Source organism: Dermacentor andersoni, chromosome 3, assembly GCF_023375885.2.
Source record: "Dermacentor andersoni chromosome 3, qqDerAnde1_hic_scaffold, whole genome shotgun sequence".
In the NCBI taxonomy this organism is placed as follows: domain Eukaryota; kingdom Metazoa; phylum Arthropoda; class Arachnida; order Ixodida; family Ixodidae; genus Dermacentor; species Dermacentor andersoni.
In genome coordinates, this window is record NC_092816.1 from 174800974 (window position 1) to 174823866 (window position 22893).

General features: G+C 45.9%; 1 protein-coding gene, 1 long non-coding RNA gene and 1 pseudogene across 2 annotated transcripts in view; 2 read left to right on the top strand and 1 right to left on the bottom strand.

Moving 5' to 3' along the window:
• LOC140216476 (uncharacterized) overlaps positions 1–22893 on the top strand; it is a 304566-nt gene that overhangs the window by 142638 nt on the left and 139035 nt on the right. The gene's annotated exons all lie outside the window — the stretch shown is intronic.
• On the top strand, positions 5019–8912 carry LOC129383072 (uncharacterized; annotated as a pseudogene).
• On the bottom strand, positions 8409–10878 carry LOC140216474 (uncharacterized). Its single transcript, XM_072286804.1, has 7 exons — positions 10690–10878; positions 10232–10409; positions 9936–9968; positions 9788–9847; positions 9663–9701; positions 9548–9592; positions 8409–9126 (listed from the first exon to the last, which is right to left on the bottom strand). Exons 1-7 carry the CDS (start codon positions 10838–10840, stop codon positions 9075–9077), a joined length of 558 nt encoding a protein of 185 aa, XP_072142905.1. The 5' UTR covers positions 10841–10878; the 3' UTR covers positions 8409–9074.

Consider the following 22893-nt stretch of genomic DNA (forward strand, 5'->3'; position numbering starts at 1 on the left):
ATCCCGCCCATGAACAAGCGTGAACGGAGTCATGCGCGTTGTCTCTTGTTTCGCCGTGTTATATGCAAAGGTGATATACGGTAGGATGTCGTCCCAATTATTATGTTCAACATCCACGTACATGGAGAGCATGTCTTCAATTGTTTTGTTTAGGCGTTCTGTCAATCCGTTGGTTGGTGGATGGTAGGCGGTTGATTTCCGATGCGCCGTTCCACTTAGCAGCAAGACGTGATCTAAAAGCGCAGCAGTGAATGCAGTTCCTCGGTCTGTTATTACTACGGTTGGCGCGCCGTGTCGCAACACAATGTGCTCAATGAAAAAGCGCGCCACCTCTTCCGCTGTGCTTCTCTGGATTGCCTTTGTTTAAGCGTAACGTGTGAGATAGTCGGTTGCTACGATAACAAAGCGATTCCCTGCAGTAGAAGTAGGAAGCTTACCCAGTTTATCCATTCCGATTTGGTCAAATGGTGTTCGAGGAACTTGGACGGGCTGCAGGAGGCCGGCTGGTTTCGACGGAGGCGACTTGCGCCTCTGGCAGTCGAGGCAAGTGCGGACGTGATGTTTCACGGTGGTGTTAAGTCTCGGACAGTAGTACCTCTGCTTCACTCTGGCCAACGTTCTCGTGTAGCCTAAGTGACCTGAAGTCACCTCGTTGTGACAGGCTTGAAGTACTTCCGTACGAAGAGCTGCAGGAATGATGAGCAGATAGGGGGACCCGGTCGAAGAAAAGTTTCTTTTGTAGAGGACTTCGGCCCGCAAAGAAAACGACAACAGGCCTCTTGCGAAAACTCTAGGCGGTTTCGCAGATCTGCCCTCTAAGTAATTGATGAGCTCAAGCAACTCAGGGTCGTGCCGTTGTTGTTGGGCGATGGTGGATGTGTCCAGAACACAAAGAAATGCCGAGTCTTCTTCGGGTGGAGCAGACGACTCTATCGGCGATCGAGACAGGCAGTCAGCATCCGTATGTCGTTTCCCCGACTTGTACTTGACAGTCATGTCAAACTCTTGCAGCCGTAGGCCCCAACGCGCCAGTCGTCCCGAAGGGTCTTTAAGGTTTGTCAACCAACACAGTGAATGGTGGTCGCTGATAACTGTGAAGTGGCGGCCATACAAATTTGGGCGAAATTTCATAACAGCCCATACTACGGCGAGGCATTCCTTCTCATTCCTATGGGTGGGCAGCGCAACCCGAATGAAGGACGAGAGGCAGAACACAACACGAGCGCACTTGTGGAGTAATTCTTCTTAGTTGTGGAGTAATTGGCCTCTGTGCGTGAGAGTGTTCAGCTTGCATAGGCAAGTACTCTTTCTGTGCCCTCCTGCCACTGCACAAGAACAGCTCCCAAGCCAACATTGCTGCAATCAGTGTGGAGCAATGTAGGAGCGGTCTCATCAAAGTGAGCAAGCACTGGAGGTGTCTGGAGACGTTCCCGCAAGTCAGTGAATGCACCTTCCTCTTCGTCACCCCAGACAAAAGCAACGTCGTCTCTCGTCAGGCGAGTTAACGGCGACGCAATGCGAGCAAAGACCGCAATAAACCGGCGCTAATAGGCACAGAGGCCCAGAAAGCGCCTGACAGCCTTTGTATCGGTTGGTACTGGAAACTGTGATACGGCCGCAATTTTCTCGGGATCTGGGCGAACACCTGCGTGGCTGACGACGTGACCGAGAAACTGTAGTTCCCCGAAGCCAAAGTGGCACTTCTCCGGCATCAGGGTGAGGCCGGTGGACCGCATGGACTGCAGAACCGTTTCAAGCCGTTGGAGGTGTTCTTCAAAAGTTGCGGAGAACACGATGACGTCGTCCAGGTACACTAAGCAGGTTTTCCAATTCAGACCTGAAAGCACAGTATCCATGAGGCGTTGGAATGTAGCAGGGGCAGAGCACAAGCCGAAAGGCAAGACTTTAAATTCGTATAGGCTGTCTGGCGTCACAAAAGCAGTTTTTCACGGTCTCTCGGATCTACCTCGATTTGCCAATATCCGCTTTTTAAGTCCATTGAAGAGAAGTAACGCGCGTGACGAAGCCTGTCGAGTGGATCATCTATACGGGGAAGCGGGTATACGTCTTTCTTTGTCACTTGATTTAGTTTTCGGTAGTCCACGCAGAAACGCAAGCTACCGTCTTTTTTCTTAACTAGAACTACAGGAGATGCCCAAGGACTCGTTGGTGGTTGAATCACGTCGTCTTCCATCAATTTTGTCGCTTGTTGTTGTATGGCTTCACGTTCTCTGGGAGCCACACGATAAGGATTTTGGTGAATTGTTCTTGCCGTATCGTCTGTAATTATCCGATGCTTCGTTAGAGGCGTCTGTCCGACGCTGGACGTCGACGCAAAGCAGTCATTGAACTTCGACAATAGCGGGAGAAGCCGCTCTCGTTCGTGCGACAAAGCAGTGCTGACGTCGAGTGCAGAAGCTGGGCCTTGCGTGGGTGCTTCTTCGAGTAGCGAACAGCAGCCTCGAACATCCGAAACACCATCAAAATAAGCCAGTCTTGCCCTTTGGAAGGTACCGTCGCTGAGTGCTAAAATTGGTTAGTAACAAGTTAGTGCGCCCGTCGGTGACATTTACGATTCCTCGTGTGACCGAGATACCGTGAGTAAGCAACAACGCGTCAGTATTAAGATAGATTAATGTGTATTGATGCGGAAGAAGGTGAGTTAAGGGGAATTAAAGAGGATTAAGGAGGATTATGATGGATAAGGGAGGATTAAGGAGGATTAAGGAGGATGCAGGTGGATTAGGGTGGATTAGGATGAAATATGTTACAGTGCTAAACATTATTCCCTGCATAATATTTCCTGCACTACTACGTCATGACCACAATCACGATCGAATGCTCAAACTTCGTAATCTAAGCGCATTGATGCAATGATTTCCGGTCGTGTTAAATCAATGAAAAAAGCTTCCACACAGAACAAAATCGCAGAGAGGTGGTTTGAAAACACTCGATATTAAAGCGAACATTCCCGGCCTCCACCTAGATGTCGATATCAACAGCAAGTGTGCGCGATCATGTGAACACAACCTGCACATTTCCTGTATCCGTGAGATAGAAAACCAATTAAGAATCGTCGGCCACTCATGCGTGCGTGGAAGTGCAGTTCAAAGCAAATTCCAAAAATTGAAGGTGTCCTTAGGCATCGCCTAAGAGACGCGAACGCGAAAGCCTTGTAAAGCCTACTGTAATTCACCTTAATGCACCTCTGTCAACGTTCATTCACTCTATTCCACCTTGATCTCCCTTAATATACCCTTATCAGTCTTATTCCTCCTTCATGCACCCTAATTCATTTTAATCCGCCCTAATCAACCTACATCCTCTTTCATCCACCTTAATCTACCCTAATTCTCTTTAAAACGCCCTAATCATTGTTCATACACATTAATCCTCATTTGTACACCCTAATTCACCTTAAGCCCCTTCATCCATCGTAATTCACCTTAATGTGCCTTCATCCACCATAAACCTCCTTAATATCCTTAAGGCTTGTTCATGCACCTTATTACACCCTAACCCACCTTAATAAACCCTAATTAACCTTAATTTTCCCTCATCCATCCTAATTCAATAACTAATGAATTATTAATGAACTTGGCTAATCATTAATCTCTTATACACGACGGGACATGCTTTCAGTCATTTCTAGCCTTGCTGGGTCGCGTGATATTTTCTGTTTCCAACGCGACCTTGGAACAGAGATCTGCAGGCTTTCGGCTTCAAAATTAAAAAAAAAAACGCGATGTGGAATAGCTAACCCTCCTCACCTGCAATACCACAGGTATACTTGCCGCAAATTTTTTCGGGGCCTGCATTCATTGCATGACTGACGGACGCATCGCCGTAAGGTAGAAATAACAGCTCCTCTTCAAGTCGCTTTTTCAATTTTCAGTAAAGCAGGCAGCGGATCCTAACAATCCGGTAAAGTGAGATCGAGAAGCTGTATTTTCGCACATATTTGTTCACAGCGGAAAGCAGAATCTATATTGCTGCGTTTGCCACCGAATAACGAAAGTTGGCGATGTGCCAGGTAATGGAGACGCCGCCGAATATTAAGCATTCTTAGGACAACCGCATTTTTATTCAACGTACAAATTGCCGCAACCAAAATGCTAGCGAGCAGGCCGCAAGAATGAAAAAAAAAAGTACAGCAGTACGGTATGCTTTCCTACGAGCAGTAAGAAAGACGCCTCACCTCCCAAACAAGGCTGTTCTCTTCTTGGAGCAAACTTCTTTTGGCCAATGTTATGCAGCCACTGATTCCTGCACAAGCGGCCACGCTTTCCTTGTGGCACCATAAATATTGCATAACAATCTTGAGGCTTCTTGCTGCAGTTATATGCGCAACAGCACGGCATAGCGCTAGCACAGAGAGCAGGAAACACAGCGTACAACGTTCTCTACACTGAGCTAAAGCGCCGAACCAGCCGAGTTGAGGAGAAAAATGGCGCGGACGAAAAAGGAAAACAAAAGAAAAAAGGAATGTGCAAGCGTTTTCAAGAATAACGGCAGGGAGACTAATTGCCTTGGAGAAATATTGGCGCAGGTGCGCTTTTCACGCGGGAGGGGGGGGAGGCGGAGGGGGGGACACGCAAGGGGCGAGGACGAGGCAAGGAGGTCGCGCGGCGGCGGCAGTGTTCAAATATTGGCGATACATTCAAATAATCAAGGGACTGTACATTCAACCATGTTCGTTGCAGTCGAGGCTGCACGCATACAAAGGTAGCCAGAAAAGATCAGCGTACACTGCAATCGCTGCGCCACCGCCGAGCGTTAAGGTACGGACACACTGGCGTCAAAACGCGCGCGGCACGCCGCCGGTGGCAAGAACGCCGCGCGGCAGAGGCCACATCGGTTGTGCGCGCGGCGGCCGCCGCGGAGTCACGTGACAGCGCTGATCTCGCCTTGTCTCGAACTGCGCGAGCATAGGCGCGATATTGCGGTTGTCGCGCGCTTTTTTCTTGCTCGGTTAGCAGATACCAGTTCCTCGTCCCTCGTCATCTACCGCGCTGATCGCGTTGATTCCTGCAATGGCAGATGCAGACGACGATGTTCTGACGACGATGAGCGTTTTGGTCATTGTGTGTTCTCTGCTGTTGCGACGGCGGCGCGCGCAAAAGGCACGCAGACGAAGGTTTTGGGTGCACTCCTGCTGGCGCTACCGAGACGTTGAGGGGCAAGCGAATGTTTTGCTTCCCCGGCTGCGCGCCCGAGATGAAGGCTTGTTCCGAGAGTGAGTGATTATAACCTTTTTAAACGCGTAGTGTGCCGTGTGTGTGGCGTGATAGTGATGTTGTCTTTGATTCTTGATTATAGCTTCTTTCGGATGCCGCCAAGCTCGTTCGATACACTGCTCCACCTAGTTCGGCCTGTGATTGAGCGGCAGGACACTCCGTTCAGGCGGTCGATATCCGCACACGATCGACTTGCCATGACAGTAAGGTAAGTCCGAAAATCCGTGACCCGGTACTGTCCCGTTACAGTGCCTGATCAGCAGTCCCTCGGAAAATATTGTGTAAAACATACCGCATGAGCACTGTGTGATGCAACTCACCCCCTCTCCTCCTCATTTATCCTTTGAGACGTATGTGATGCGAATACGCTTTTCAGATTTCTCGCAAACGGCGACACAATGAGAAGTTTGGCGTTCAACTTCCTGACAGGACGATCAACGGCTGGAATGATCGTAAGAGAAACTTGTGCTGCATTATGGGAAACATTTCAGCCAATCTATGTAAGATTTCCACAAACAGCAGCAGAATGGAAAAAGTAAGTGTACTGCAGTCCGTTTTGTTACTGCGGAGAGAGTTTATAGTGTTGACAACCGTCCAGCTTGCCTTTCTTTACCTCATTTGTTGTGCTACTGGCTTTCCCAATGCCCCCTGCGTACCGACTTTTCAAATGTGTTGAACTCGGGCATCTCATAACACATAAGACAACTAAAGGTTGCCTTATGCATTACTACGCTATTGTTTTGTCACAGTCTCATATTATATTGCCTCCCGACCACTCTTTCAGATTGCCACAGACATGCTTGCCGACTGGAATTTTCCCAACTGCATTGGATGTATTGATGGAAAGCATGTGAGCATTGAATGTCCTGCAAATTCATGGTCACGAAACTTGAATTACAAGAAGTCGTTCAGCACAGTCCTCATGACAACATGCGATGCCCATTATAGGTATGGTGCATTCATGGCAAAACAAAAATTTTGTTAAACTACTCGTTAATGGTCCATTTTTCTTGTGAATCATGAAAACAGTGTATTATATTCTTTGAAAGAGAGTGCTATCGTATGCACTGAAAGAAAAGAGGACAGTTCAATGGTGCAAGTTACATGACGAATGAAGGAGCATAGCGTAGACAGGTATATGATTACAATGGTTTGCTCACGCAGGTTGACAGTAAACATATTTGGTTCGGCACAAATAGCAGCAGATGTTAAGATGGTAGTCTGAGTTGTGATTGTGTGTGGCATGTATATTTATTCAAACTATAATGCAGCGCAGATATCACTTTTGCGAGACTTGAACGCAGTAGTGACTTCAGCAGGAGCAAGGTGAAAGTCATGTGCTACATCAGATGCTAAATGGGCTACACTGAAACTTCTTGCTTTATTTCAGATTTGTGTATGTGGACGTTGGCCACTACGGGGGAGAAAGCGATGGAGGAGTTTCTTAAGAACGAAGTTGATGCGCATATTGGGCGAGCGCAGATTTGGGATCCCCCCAGCAGCAACAGTAGGCTCAGCGGGACTGATACCATACTTGATGGTGGGCGACGAGGCCTTTCCATTGAAGCCTTACCTCATGCGGCCTTATCCTCGACGTGGCAAGTTGCTTCAATTACTTTTAACGCTGACATGTTCCTCTGATTGCCGAGATGAAATATCAATGCAGCTGTACTGTGTTACTGCTGCCACTGTTTTCCATAGCAGATACAGTTTCGTGCAATGCATGCACACGGTAAAAATGGTCAAACAATTTCTACAAAACATTTACAAATGCAGTCTAGCCTGCATGCATGTACATAGCAAGTCTTACAAGAAAGGTTGTTTCTGCATGGAAAAAGAAATGGTGCAGAGGACTCAATTTCGTGTATGCAGTGCAATATGAGTGCATTAAAATACTTTTATTACTGATAATTTACATGTTATGTTGCATTTTGTGTGAAAGCAATAGTATGATGCAGTAATAAAATGTAATGCTGACATACAAGGTTTAATTGCATGATTGTAAGCAAATGCATGAGCACTTTTAACCTGTTTTTCTGACAGGATAATATACTGAAAATCACAAGTTGTGCAATGCAGCCAAAGGTGGCCCTATGTAGCATTTCTTTAGCACAACCTAAGCATGCAAAAAATGAATAAAGACCCGTATAATATCAGTTTATATAGCATTTCAAATAGGCTGCACTGGAAAGAGGCACCCAGAGGATATTAGATGTAGGAACAGTTTTTTCTTTTCAAGTTGTATTCAGCGGGTACCACAGCTGCCAGTTACTTCAATGACTTGAAATTAGTGCTATTGCATTTTTCATCTAAGTATGTACATGTATGCTGTAATTTTAATGCCCTGACCTTTTGTTTTTTCTAGCTCTTCATGCCTACATGGTCAGCCAGTACAGCGAGTACTTGAAGAGGGCAGTGTTCAATTACCGGCTGAGTCGTGCAAGGAGGCTCATAGAAAACAGTTTTGGTATCCTGGCTAGTAGGTGGCGAATACTGAAGAGACCTTTTCGAGCGTCAGAAGAAACCACTGAGAACATTGTAAGGGCATGTGTTACGCTTCAAAATTTACTGATGAATGATTCGGTGTTCTCAAGGACAACGTACAACCCTCCTGGATTTGTTGACCATGAAGACTGGGAGGGAAATGTCACAAATGGGGCATGGAGGAACGACAGTAGTGCCCTTCCTGGATGGACAGACCAGGGGTACCACTCTGCTCGGTAATTATTATTTCCATGAAGGCATCAAATCAGTAATAGTTTGCATTGCCTGCTTTATTTACATTAAAGCAATTGAAGCTCATCAATAACAAACAGCGAAACCTTCAAAACATTTCATTTAACTTGATCATTTACCACATGACATAAGATCTTGTTCATTAGAGTTTGCGTTAAGAGTTGTAACAGTGCAAAAATACATGCGTAGTGCATGTTTTCAACAAAGTCAGTGTGTACAGCTAACGACGAGGAGTAAAACACACCCATTAGAACTGTGACCTCAGTCAGACAGGCAGAATAAGCTGAAGGAAAAGGTTGAACATCTCGTGCTTTTCTCTGTTACAGGGCTGGATTGGAAGTAAGGGATAGACTGGAATCCTACTTCATGAGTGACGGCCAGGTGCCATGGCAGGAAAGTGTCGTGACCCGTGCAGGACGGCATGTAATTTCCGATAACAGACAACTATTTGTCAGCATGCACAAACACTATCATGTCAAAAGAAAGCCGAAATTGCTTGCTTTCATAGAAGAATATTATCGATTGCTTGCACTTTACATTTCATTTATTCATACTGCACCATTTCGGCTTCATACAGCAGCTTGTTGATTTTGAATGTTACGTCGCATCTTTTTTTGTGTGGTAGCATCCTCAGCTTAGCAGCTATCCAGTTTGCTGCCTCCTGACTGTCATCTGTCGGTGCAGGCATTTCATTTTTTTTTTTAGTTCTAACAGCGTAGCTGAGCAGCTGCCCAAGACATCTTTCACCGCTTCGTCGAAGCTGCCAGACTGCCTTCTTTTGGTCCTGCATATAAATATATCAGCGCAATGTTTTCTTGCAATCACTAATTATCATTCAAATACTGCAGGAAATGTGAACCATGCCAGTACCGAGAGGAAGGTCCATTGGATGCTCGCCTTTTGGCAGACCTGCAGGACAGGCCACATCATTACACTCAAGAAATGCACTGGAAAAGTATGTCTGCTTCCAATCAAAGAAAGTGCGCACAGCTTTCTTACCCTGGATCTGGGGCAGCGTATCCTGCTTGTGAAGTTGACAATCTGCCTCAAAAAAATGTTTGTTATGGTGTCATATTCCGACACAAGGAAGTGCACACTAACTTACCCTGAAGAGCCAGCAGCAGATGCCGCACTTTCTGATGTGCTGGGGAGCCTATAGAAAAAATAAATATGCTGCCATTTATGCCGTGCAAAAACCATGTTGTCTACTTGCAATGCCATGAAAAGGAGCAAGACACATCACACTCATCTAGTACCCGAAAGCTTGGTTTCACACCTTGTTGCAGTTTTTAGACGTGCAGTCATTAAATAGGACACTTAAACGTTTTCCCCAGCACATTGCAATGCAGTGTTGAGTGTGTGATTCGCTTGAAACTGTACACCAGTGGCGAGTCATGACAGCAACTAAGCCAAGATCTGTATGCACATAAAACTAATCCATTTCTATGAGAGTGCAGCATAACAGTGCATAATAGAGTGGACCCACTCTTATACGTGAAAGGCTTGTGGAAAGGGTGTATTGATATGGAACCTGTGATGCACCACTGCTAGGAAAATTGAAAATCACCACCCACCTCAAATCGTCTTCATCAGTAAAGTCATTGGGGCTGTCAGAGTACCTGCATTATATAAAGACAGAGGATGTTACTACTATTGGTGGATAATGACACCACAATTAGTACAGCTTACATTTCTTGAAAAAGCGTAGCAGCCGGGCTTGATATACAGCTGCACAGGTGAATGAAATGACAATATTGTACATAAACTGTTTCACTGCAGTAACCGTTATGGTAAGCAAACAATCAGGTGCACACCTGGCCACCAGTCTCGGACTGGAAGGGCTGTTGGATGACAGTGGAGATGGCAGAATGGAGCTGCACAAAAGCACAGATGCATAACAAGTTAAATCACTTGAAGCTTTATAAACTGAAGTTACAATTATGGAAACAAAACTTAACGTACACGTCCTCTTCTGGGGGCACATTTGATGAAGACCTGAAATGTAAAATTTGAGGTGTTTTGATGCAATCCCTGCAGATTTCTCGCCAGGAAAAAGGTAATGTGAAAATTACAATAGCGAAGCTACCAGCGCAGCTGAAGGGAATAAATTCTTAAAAACACAGACGCTTGTGCAGTCAAAGCAGGAAGAAAGCGGCTTAAAAAAGAGTGGTAGGACAGGTGACAGTAGTGAAGCTATCAATGCCAGGCCTGAGTTGGCGCAGATGGCTACGCAACTAAGTTGCCTTTTTTTTTTTTACCTTTCCGCATAATGTGGTGTGTGCCTCAGCATGCCATCCACGATGTCGAAAAGTGTCCACTTCGTGTGGACCTTCCCGGCCTCTCCTCCGGCGCCACTTTTCCGGGCCCCCTCCGACGCCGACACAATTTTGAGCCAACGATCCTTCACATTTTTAAATTTTGCGGCTGCTTGCGGTCCTACAGAAATGCCACTGTTTATCACCAAGAAAGGTTGCAAAATGAAAGGCTGAGCAACTTGTTTGAGTGCTGAAGCGGCGCTGCACGAAGCGCTCAGCCCGATACGACATGCGAACCACTCAGGCAAAATCACCATGCCCGTAGGAAACCGAGATTCCATCTCATTTGCTCCGCAGCACACCGCTAGATAGAGCACTCTAAACAAGTGTGCTCACCCCCGCACATTCCTGCCGACGTGAATATTCAGCGGAAGCTCAGGTAAAGAATGAAAACAATTCACCAGTCAGATCGAATGATCTGCCGATGATCGCCCACCGGTTCATTTTGGCGTCCTTATCTTTGTACTCCGGGTGAGTTTTATCATATAGAAATGGGAACAAGCGAACAGTCTCCAGAAATTGTTCCATGATGTTCTGTCGACTGGAATTCATTTTTCAACGTGGATGCACACGAGCACGTGGATGCACATAAAGCACTAGCGCTATTTGGCGGGGCTGGCCCGGAGCGCACGGTCGTCGATCGTGGTTCCGCCGCCGCCGCTGGAAGTCAACTTCGGCAGTAGCCAAGAGGTGGCGCTTAGGAGAAAGCCCTGACGTCTCTCATTGGTTCGCGGCACGCGGCAAGCCGCCGAAAATGGCTCCTCGACCCATCCTCTGCGCGGCAGACAAACCGCTTCCGCGGCAGCTTTCGCGGCACGCGGCGCGCCGCCGGCGGCGTGCCGCGCGCGTTTTGACGCCACTGTGTCCGTACCTTTAAGCTCACGACAATTCGGGGGCGCTGGCTTTACTAGAAGAGCGCCCCATGCCCCCGAGCACGTTTTTTTATATCCACCGTTGGAAAGGGAAGCATGCTCTTCTAGCACCCCAGAGGCCCGGTTTGATTGCCGCCGAAACTAAAATTTACAAAGCTTTATTTCCTAAGTCACCGATTTATCTTGTTTACAGGGACATCCCTGGACACGTCAATCTGAGCATTCTTTATATGTATTTAATGTTTGCGCCGTCCGCCATTCTTCGTAACATTGCTCTGTGGCGATGCCGACAACGCCGACGACGCCTGACTTTTGTGTAATTGCGCATATACTGTTTTGCATTAGTAATGAACAAAAAAACGTTCAAGTACAAAGCCACGTAAAGAACGGCAAGTTCGATGAGCCCCTCGTAATGAATTCCGGATATCGTTAGCAATTTGGTGCACTCGAAATGAATTGTTGCGCTCGTCATTGCCGTTTCAGTAGGCGTCGGCGTTGCCGCGAAGCTGTGCTTATGTTAAGTGTATGCCATGTGCCATGCCAAGCTATATGCCATGTTGTATATGTGGGTCATTTCGCTGCACTATTCTATCATTGAAGTTGCTCATACCAGGACTTACATTCTTAAATTATTTCTCAGGATCTTGAGAAGGGCCGTCCACAAATAAACGACATGAAAAGAAAACCTAATAGCGCATGCCTTTCAATAATTTTCTCAGATTATGAGATATTAAAAATGCAAAAGAGTACCTGAGCTCAAACGTGCCAGTTATATAATGTTACTGATGCGGCTCTTTACGGACAGCACAGTGCAGCATGTGCGATGTCATTGGAGGCATAGACTTTCATCGAATGATTACTAGAGCGAACTCTGACGCTACTGTCTACGCCAGCTGCAAAGGGGGTTGTTCAGCCAGCCTGAGAATTATGGGAAGTACACAGATTTGAGTAGATTTCTTCCTAATGGCTTCAAGCGGCTTCGTGGCTTTGGAAGCTTATAAGTTGCAGTGAAGTATTGTGTATTAACTAATTAAAGAAACATTACTAAAATTTCTAGAGGACAGGATGCAAACACAGAACCTAGAGCCGATATTAAAACCATTGCGCCACGGACGTTTTTTCCCTTTATTTTCAGGTTTGCGGTAAGCCAACATAGGAGTTTGTGATAACAGATCACACACGTTTGATATGTATTAAAGCATCCATCTTCGACACCACATGTTCATTGTAATGAATGGGCTCGTACACTTCACGCACTTCCTGAAGCATTTCCGCAAACTATTCATGCAGAGATAGGCCTTTAACATCTCAGTGTCTATATGCTAAGAAAGCACGCCAGACGGCGTAGGCCGAGTAAAAAGATAGCGTCCGGCTGTTCAAATAAAAAACTTCGCAGTTACGCCGAAAAGGCGAAATACCGTTTACAAAAGCAACTTAGTAGATAGCTCTACGAACTAAGGATGGTAGATTTATCAGCCGTGTAAACCTGTAAACATTCGCTTACTAACCAAATTAACAATAACAGAATGCGTAAGCGTGACTCAACGAGGACGACGAAAGACAGACACACGGAGACAGTGCTGTCTTTGTGTGTCTGCTTCTTTCTACGTCCTTGTTCACGCGCGCTTACACATTATATCATGGATTATAACCAACTAGCCAATCAACGTGTTTTAACTAATTTACCCAGCATGGTGCTACGCGTGCACAGGTAAACATGAATGCACATCGCTCGATGACAGTGGAAACTGTCTGTGAAAATGCTGTAGTTAGGAATCGCGGCAGGATCCGCGACCCAATTGACCTTCGTCCATCTGTTGCTTCAAGGCGTACGATGTCGAAAGCACATCGCATACGAAGCTACCGGCACTACGCGCACTGTGCAAACATCGCAGATCGCTTTCAAGATGAGGCCTGCGCTGGTGCGCACTTTATTCAAGTCGGAGACCGCTTTGAAGACACACGAGCCCCGGCAACACATCCGTAAGGCGTGCGCCAGAGGCTTCTAGTACGGCGCCCGCGGTTCAGGTGGCGGACGCCGTAGGAGAGGCCGCGGTTGTCTCCACTCTGTATGGAAGGGTAAACAAGCAAAACATCGAGGCACCGTTGCAGCCGCCGAAGAACGCCCTTCTTCCCTCGTCTTACCCCTTGTCTCGCGCACCACAGGAGAGGGTACGCATCCGGGCAGCGTGCCTCGCTCGCGACCCCGAGGTTGAACCGCGTTCGCCGGCTAACCCTCCCGCGCCTTCACTCATACGGAACCCCACGGCGACGTCGACGCCGAAAGCAGGAATAAGCCTGGAGTATCCATATAATTGCTATCGCAATAAAAACGAATGCCATGTGAATTGAAGGACAGGTCTACCTTTGAAGTTGTCTGTAAAATATCCCAAATAAATATGGCATTTTTCCCATAAATGAAAACATGTTGAATAGTTTCAGGTTTGTTGCACAGAAAGTATCTGCTTCCCCATGGCGCCTAAATCCCCCTTTCTTCTAACCGCGTTTTAACAAGCAAGCTTCGCTCTAAGATATTAACTTTCGCCGGTATCCACGCATTTCTAACCCTTTTAAATACCTCTTGCCCACACCCTTCTTGAAACGCTAATTGATACAATTGTACAGGGAACACACACTCAATAAAATGCTGCATAAGACGCTTTTCTTTAAAGCGAAGCTTTATTTATCTAGGTGAAACTAAAATGCGTTTGTCCACTCCTGTGTGCCGAAAACTGTCATCATCAGCAATGGCTCGAGCGTCGTCGTCGTCTTTTTCCACAGCTAGGGCGCTATTCTGGACACGCATGGCGGCTGCACGGCCGCCATTATCCGCCATGTTTACTCTCTGATTGGCTGCCGAGAGGTCAGGTGTTTTGAAATTTGTGCCGGGAAGCGGAAGTATTGCAAAATGCAATTTTGCGTTTTCATCAAGATGACGAAACGTGACGTGGAGCTGCAAATTTTATGGACTAATACATTTTTTGGTCCTTGGCAGCTATATTGCCATGTTAGCGCTTCAAAAAGAATGTGAGCGGTAGCGCGCAGAAGCCAGTGCAATGCATCTGCAATTGCGCGAATATGTGGGGGCGATCCATGATGTGCGCCATGCCAGCTTGCAGATTGGCTGAAGGAATATCTCGTGAGGAGCGTCACAGGAAGGGCTGTTTCGTAAACGTCATTTTGACGATGCGTGACGTTGCGCTGGGCCGCCATTGCTGAGATTTTCCGCCACAATTTTCGCTGCGACGAGCCGCGCGAATTATGCTAATGAGCAGCCATATGCAATGGCAGCCTAGAGGAATGCGTATCGCCACATTTTCCCCGTCGTTTGGCACCACGAAAATCTTTTGTTCATAACGCGTGCTCATAGTATTTGCATCGCTCTCGGGTGGTGTTGACATTTGTGTTTGGGGCCATCATTTTTTAAAAGAACGCTTTTATACGAAATAATATTGGTTGAACATAGCAAACCTTCGGCAATGTTGTCCACTTTTGACTGCTGCATTTGTATTGTAATCAAGATTAATGCCTTTTTGCACAATCAAAAGTTATGACAACGGCCTCTTTCTAATTTATAAAAAGAAATGTACGCAAGGCGGCGCCTTGAAGTTTCCTCCCTCGGTGCGAGTAACCAGCGAAATGAGCAAGAGATGGCAGCGGTGGCGCTTGCGTCGCGCTAGTGGATATCTCTGGCGCGCGCAACGCTATCGGTGATACTCGGCCGTTTCTCAGCCAGCCGAGTCGGGCTGAGTCACTTGCGTTTCACGAGATAGCGATGACGTGGCCTAGAACGTGCGCGCATCACCACTGGTAGGTCGCGTATGTTGTCTCAAGCAAGAAAACAAGCGCGTTGGCGCCAACCATGCGATGACTCATTCCATTTTCCGGGGACACGCATCCTAGCTATTGAAGCAGACGACGGCTTGTACGCAGCTGACGACGGAAGCGAGAAGCGTTTTCGACGGAATAATCATATGCTTTGAGATAGCTGCTTTATTTTTACTGCGGAGGAAAACTGTTTTGCTTTACTGGTAACGCTACATTCAGTGCCATCTTTTCAGTTTCTTAGGCGAAACGTCAAGTTGGCGTCACGTTACATAAGCAAAACTGGGCCACCAGCGCCATTTTGTTTGCGTCGCGCGTACGTCACGCACCGAAGAAAATGGCGGAATGTCCAGAATAGCGCCCCTAGTTCGTTTGCGCACCTCGGCGCAACCGCGCGAACGCACTCGTGCCACTGCTCCCGCATTCGTCGTCGTGTTGTGCATTGGCTCCGCTGCCGATTTGATAAGCGGCAACGGAGCCAGCGCAGAATCTCACTTTTCTGCCGTCGTAATGGGCAGGCTGCGTTTACGGAGGTACGTGCCATTGCTGCCGTTCGTTGTCTTATGTGACGGAGAGCTTTCATTTTTAAGCAATTTAATTTTCAAGAATCGCAAGCGGCGATGGCTGGCGGATTCCGCTAACAACGCCGCCGAGCAAAGTCGAGACAACGAACGCAAGCGACAGCCGCGGACTGCGGGCATACCATCACTGACGTCGTTCTCTCCGTTGCAGCTGAACGTGCGTGCAACCTTATAAAGGAACACTAACACCAATTATTAAGAAATACTTTAATCAACCGCACCGATTAGCCCATTGATAAACGCCTGTGTAGCACGTCGCTGGTTAACCAACTGGACGAAGTGCTTGCGCGTAATTTCTTTTTTTACATCGAAGAGCTACTCAAGCGAAAATATTGCTCTAAGGAAGATATAGTACGTCACAAGTTCACCCAAGAACGGTGACATTGTGTAACATGGCCCAATGGCTGAAGGAACAAGCAAACCAGGCATAGTAAGTGTTAATATGGTGTGAATAAAAAAAATAACGCAGAAAAGGGCCTCTTTCGTCTGTTATCAGTGATACAACCTGCTGAAGAAACAAGTGACACAACGACATACCAGCTTCCTCATCATCGTCAGAAATGGCTCGAGCGTCCCCGTCTTCTTCCATAGCTGGCTCGTGAGCGGCTCCAAAAATAAAGCACGAAGTATTGGACTTAACGCAAAACCCTGTCGAGCGGAAGAAAGTTCTTGTACGCGTTGCGAAAGTTCACCATTTACAGGGAGATCGGTACGTGAGCTTTGATATGCCATTTTGACGCCTTTACATATGACGGACCCAAGACCTACCTAAATATCTAAAACAAGAAAGTGAACACTATGTGGTACGATGTCAAAAGCGTATATAGACCTATTTACACTATCGCTACTTTCAGGAAAAGCGCTTCCCAATATTCTAAAATGCTTCTGGCTACATGAATATACATAAACATTTTCCTACCCCTAATGGCGCATTTCTGATGCAGTCCAACTATCTTCCGCATAACTTCCTGCGGCCGTGCTCTAGTAACTTTAGTTAAATTACTGTAGTCACCATTTCTCAACATAATTGGCCTGTATCCTGTTATTTTGCGCAATCTATTTCCACCCTTGCCTTTTGGAATTAGCACAATTGAACGGTGGAGGTGAAGTCCCCGGCTCGCGTGCCTGTGAAGATACTTCATGCAATGCTGTGGCCATTTCCATCTTGAACGCCTTGTAAAATTCCGCGGTAATCCTATACGGATCAAGACATTAGCGCGAGCTTAGTTGCTCAATAGCTCTCTCAATTTCACTCATAATAATATGCATTTCTAAAAAAAGTGTTTCCTCTTCTTTTAGCATTGGAATGTGCCAATAACTCGTCCTTGTAGCGACTAACGACAAGCAAACAACTCTCGATAGTAACTTTAAAATGCCGTCATGATAACTCTCTGTTCCCTCGATATCTTACCATTATGGTCTATTTCCAATATATGATTTTCTCGAGGCTTATCTGACAAAGCTCGCTTTCTTGGTACTTCCCCTGCGAGATATGAAATTTTAGCGCGTCCGGTATTCCGGCAAGCGCGGCGGTGTTTGCCCGTTTAGCGGGCGCGTAAACTTGAGCGGTTTTCTTTTAACGTATAATTTCTTGAGTCACAAAATCCGGGATAGCTGTTGCGATTCCTACCAACTATTACACCTCCGGCCGCAGGCCCTGTTCCGGTTCTTGAGCTTCCTGCTTCATGCGCCCACCTCTTTTTGGTGCGTTCAATTTTACCCTTCGTTTAAATACCTCCAAACTTTCTCCTGCACTGTGCATTCTCTCACTAAAAAACTGCTCAATTTATTAATTTGTTTTATCTATGAACACTTCATCTTTGCTTAGCTTAGTGTTCAGTTTCCACCTTTCGCAATCAAGTATACATGTATTTTTTGCTTTTGGCCGATCTCAAATGTTAGTAAACAGCGACCACTCAAAAAACAGCATCAACATTTTAGTTCTGACACACAGGCGCACATCTCTGAACATACATACACTCGATCTAGTCGTGCGTGACTGGTGCCTTGAAAGTGTGTGAAGTGTTCGAGTCTTTCAACCCTTGCGAACTGTGCCACATCAGTTACTCACACATTTCTTTTGAAATGCAGCACTTCACAATTTATACTAGCGCTGGTTGAACTACAATTGTAGTCACCCTACAAAATCGCACACCTTTCATACTCAAAATACGCACTGAATGTGCTAAAGAACAAACATCTTTAATGCATTTTGTAGGTTCGTAGACAGAAATAAATCTAAATTGTGCCTACCCGAAAGAAAGAACACACCAAACAAAATGACCTTGCAAGAAATTTGTAATCGTTTCCACATCAATGCCAACGGAATTTGTAACAAACAAGATACAGCTGGCTGATGTTCCCACCGCATGACTCCGGCATACATTGTACTATAAAAAACAAATGCTACCAAGCTGTCCGTCATCTTCCCTCTGCTAACCTTAGTCTCCTCCCAGTTGAAAAACAAAACAGGAAATTTCAGTCTGTCGTGTCTTGGCACGTTCTGTTCTCTGACGTCTGTAGTGTGACGTCCTGTAGTCTCATCTTGCGTAGTTCTCGATAAATATCAAATAAAAAGTCAACAGACAGCTCTCTGGGACTTTTGATTTCTTAGTGCAAAAAGCAAAAAAATAAAACGTAAGAAGTTCAGTCAGGGATTTTAACTTAGGACCTACCGCTTCTGAACCCAATAACTTACCTTAGCACCACGGCGAATTTTGCTTTTGGAATAGCTATTTATTACAGTGAATGAAATGATGTATACGCTGAAATTATTTACAATAATGTGAGCACCAGGTGTTCACAAACGATCACAGGCGTATAGACAGTACATACAAAGAAAACGTCACACAAAGCAACATCTTCCATCGCAACGAAAACTTGTAAAGTTAAACATGTAACCAAGAGCTCATGCCAATCCGGCTGACAATCTTCTAGATTGTAAATGTCCTTTAACTGCATGATCATTTAGGCGAAATGTGATCTTGAGGAAATTGTCCTTTCTGTATTTCCGTCTTGCATACGTGTTTTGCATAGGCTATGTCGCCTATCAGTAAAAACATAACGTAGGGTACATTATCACATGGAGCAACCAAACATTAGTTACCGTGAGAATTTATTGATTTATTTATTGGCGCTTAATGCTTTCGGCATTAGAGCGGGGAGGGGGTTGTACAAAAAATAAGAAGGAAACAAATTACGAGTTTATACACAATATTTGCTTATTTTACAATGTTAGCTGAAAGTATGCTAAATAGAGTAACAAAACATGACATATAGAAATACCATTAAACAAGAAAAAACGAAAACACCGACAGTATTTCATACAAATCTTTTCTGTTATACAGTGTTATCTAGTGCTTGTCGAAAATTATTATTATTATTAATGGAAACAATGTCAGAAGGAAGTTCATTTCCATCTCTTGAGGAACGTGGCAAAAGTGAATGTAAAATATTTGTCGTGTTACATGCACGAATTTTAAGTTTATGCTGATGATCTGTACGGTGAGATAAGTAATGCGGTCGCGACATGAATTTTGGATGAAGTGTAGTTGGTGATAAAGCTTATGAAAAAATGAAAGGCTGGAAATTCCTCGACGTGTTGCTAGCAGTGGAAGATCCAGATTCGATTTCAGTGAAGATACTCTGGCACCACCGTTGTAATTCCAAAGAATGAAACGAGTGGCGCTGTTTGGATTAGTTCAAGGGATTGTATTAGGTTTTCGTGGAAAGGGTCCCATACAGCTGCAGCGTATTCTAATTTTGGCCGTAACAGGGGTATAGATAAAAACATTTTTACAAATTTCTATGGAAGATGTCCCAGAATAACATGGTTTCGTTAGAATCAATAAAACTGTGTTCAATATTTTCAGGCCCGTAACAAAAGCGATAGTTAATTGACGAAACGAAAATATTCTTTTACCGAAGCCATGTTCTAACTGGCCAGGTTTCAGTGTGTGATTTGTAAAAAAGGACTTGCAAGTACATCTGGTCCTGGTACTCCGGTGTATACTAACCGATAAATCGGCGGCGGGAACAACATCGACAATAAATCTTTGTAAAGATTTTTGTGACACAGTGAATAAACGACCTCTAGGGAAATAAACAGTCAGAAAAGCAATAGAAAAATAAGCACACCGGATGTAGTTGTGCTTCTACATTGTGAGCACGCCAAAAATAAGAATCCCTATCTTAGTTAGTGTTTACGTTTGTACGTTGAGACCCAAGATGCGCTTTCACTCCGCCACGTCGACTGGCACCTCTCTAGAAGTGCAGAAGTGTTACCACTGACAAATACTCAAGTACTAAGTGAAGTCCTATAACCTCGATTTTGCTTTACCATATTTATATCAGTTAAGAAATTCTGAACTAGACGACGAAGACCGGACATGCTATAAGGGTTGTTACTGCTAATTTCGACAGCTGTCTTTCGTTATTTACACTTTCGAGCGCGAATACAGTTTGTGTGTTTAGCGCAAAACAGCCAGCTACATAATGGTAAGTGCTCATTTAGACAGCGTGCCGATTTCTCATGCGAGCGCCTGTGCTAGAATACTGACACCCGAGCAAGACATTTTCACACAGCTTTGTAGAACTACCCAAAACTGCTTTCCGCATGGCAAAAGCTTATGAAATACTTCCGGGAATCTAACCAATGTGCCAACTTAACAGCACGTGGAAGTTCACAGACCTGTGTGTGACATTTGCAAAATAAAGCAAAATGGATACGCAGCCCTTGCCGTAGATGCAATGATTTTGATCAGCGACCAATTTTGAGGAGGCCATTAGGGCAATGCCGGTGCCACGTCGTTAGAGCACAATTACGACTATTGGCCCCATCGACTTTGATACCCGTTCCTGTGCTGTCAGCATTGCCGTATCCAGTGAATGCACCATTGAATGCCGCTTAAAAGTAAAGTATGGTGTGCACCACCGATGGGCAACTGACATAAAATTTTAAAGGATTGCGACAGAAAGCGCTTCTGTTGCGACGTCAGAACTTATGTCATTCCGACAGACAGTGGCACATTTCTGACGCCGTGAGAGAAACTGTCGTTCGTAACCACAGAGAATTCCTGTTGCGAGGCCAGAATCGCTATCGCAATAGAAAGTTGTTGTTGAGAACTCGGAACACTTGTTGTCGCGACAGAGCCTTTCTGTGGCGACTGCCGATCTCTTGGTCTTCGCGACAGAATGTTTCGCTTGCGCCGTCAGAATTTCTGTCGTAACGTCCTAAATATCTGCCATTACTACAAAAGCTTCCAGAACTTCTGTTATATGACAGAAATTTCTGTGGTATTTTTCAACAGGTCTGGACCGCAAGCAGATGTAGGTCTCTTACTCTACCACGCGTTTGACCTGATATTGCTTGCGACTAGCCCTTAGACCCTGTAGATTGAACGTACCGACTTGTGATAGTTCAGGTATATTAATCATACTGTCTTGTAAGCGCGAATCAAAAGTACCACACTTACAGTGGCTTTACCATGAACTTCCTGACCTCGAACCGGTGGCGATGATGCCGGGCGGTCTTCGGGGACATATTTCTTACCCTTGGCGCCAGGAACGCGATGCCACTAACGCTCCAGGCGCGTAACTCTTTGTTCGGTAGTGCCCACCGTCAACTTCGGAATGCCCGTTTTAGGACGCTTCCCACGTGCCGCGGTCACCCCCGTAGCGTTCACTTTCTCTCATGCGGTAGTGATCTCGGTACTGTCGCTCATGTGTTCCTCTTCACTTGGTTGACTTAAGAGTTGTGGCTCCTGCGTGCGGCCTGTTTAGGCACGCTCCTCAATTGTTTTCGTCAAGTCCTGGCTGTTAGACATTGTTCCTCTAGCTTTCTCGGTGTCCGTCTCCTGGGCCTTGCTATCGCATTCCTTTACTGTTGGTGTTCGGGCCAGACTTCTCGGCTTCCTCTGATTTGACTATGTTCTCGTGGATGTAATCTGTTGGGATAACCATTTTATTTACTCTACCATAAGTTGTTGCACAATCTTGGTTTTCATGCCCGAACACCTGGCACATTCCATAGGGTAGGGTCTGGCAGCCCCGTGGTAGGTCTCCTTGCCTGTGGCACCTCAAACAGAGCGGCAACCCACCCAGGGTCACAAGAAGGACGGGCCAATTGCATACTTGAAAAGACGCGGTAGGTCGTCAAGCTCAACACCTTCCTTAAGTGTCTTTCGCACCATCCTCGTCGTGAGTATCGCATGTTCAAGGCCAGCGACGGACCAGTTGTTCGAAATCGCAAGGACATCACCAAAGTTGCTCAACGTTGGCCAAAAGCTCTCATTTTGGGCAGCAAAATTGACCCAGTGAATTTTCATGGTGACGTCTTGTTGGATGGGGTCAGCGACAGCGAAGAAGCCACACTTGACTTGAAGTCCACCCGTTTTCTGCATAGCATCCTTGTCAGCGTTGCTGCGCAACTTGACCAGCTAGTTGAGGATTGTCTGGAAGGCTCCTATACCCATGATGTTCTTGATGATGCCCACTTTTTCCTGTGGCTATCGAAAACTTTCGAGCCCATATGGTCTTCTTGCTTTATCGGCACTTACAAAAAACAGTGCTGCGTGATCTTGCCCGAAGGCAATGTCGGCAGCCAAATCCTATAATCTGAGGGTGCAGAAGGAAACCAGACACTGCGGCCGACAACAACAGCCGAAGAACCTCGCGCGGAGCGAGCCATCACACGTCCGGCCTCCTCGAAAGCCAAACGTGGAATCGTTACGGCACGGACGCATGCACCGACAAGAGACACAGCAAGGCATTACGAATTTCTCGAGGGCAAGTGAGCGTGTTTAGATGCTTCGTGCGTTTCGATTCGGCCATCTTGACAGGCTGAACCGCTGAAGTTGTGACTCCGAGCCTTCGCAGAGTGTTCTGCAATTAGAAAAGCATTGATTGTCTTTAAACTAGGAAAATCAAAGCATATAAAGTGCAGTAAACGAAGCCGCAAGAACGTCTGAAGCCACAAGTACGAAGATGAGAAAAATCTGTGTACTTCCCATCATTCCCATGGTAGATGGGCGATCGCAGCGCCACAGTTCCCTAAGTAGTTGTAGGAAACACAATGATTAAAAGTCCTATACGGCTCGGTAACGCTTAGGATATCAGAAATTTCAGCACAGGCACGTATATCACGTCCGCGTTAGTCAGACGAGCATATCGGTAGAAGAACGTCCAATGATTTCAAGCGCAACGCTATACTTTGCAATAGCATTGCCTGCCAATTTTTTATATCTTCCTGCGAACGCTCTCGCCTAGGAGATGAAGAGTATGGATGCTAGGGGCGTTCGGTATTTGCTTTCTTTTTATTTATTACAGC

What these genes read in the sequence shown, in the direction of transcription:
- LOC140216474 (XM_072286804.1), bottom strand. Translation starts at nt 10,840, where the DNA reads ATGAATTCCAGTCGACAGAACATCATGGAACAATTTCTGGAGACTGTT. An exon ending in ACACCACATTATGCGGAAAG is followed by an intron (nt 9,969 to 10,231) that starts GTAAAAAAAAAA and finishes TTTACATTTCAG; the next exon opens with GTCTTCATCAAATGTGCCCC. An exon ending in GTGCCCCCAGAAGAGGACGT is followed by an intron (nt 9,848 to 9,935) that starts GTACGTTAAGTT and finishes GCTTTTGTGCAG; the next exon opens with CTCCATTCTGCCATCTCCAC.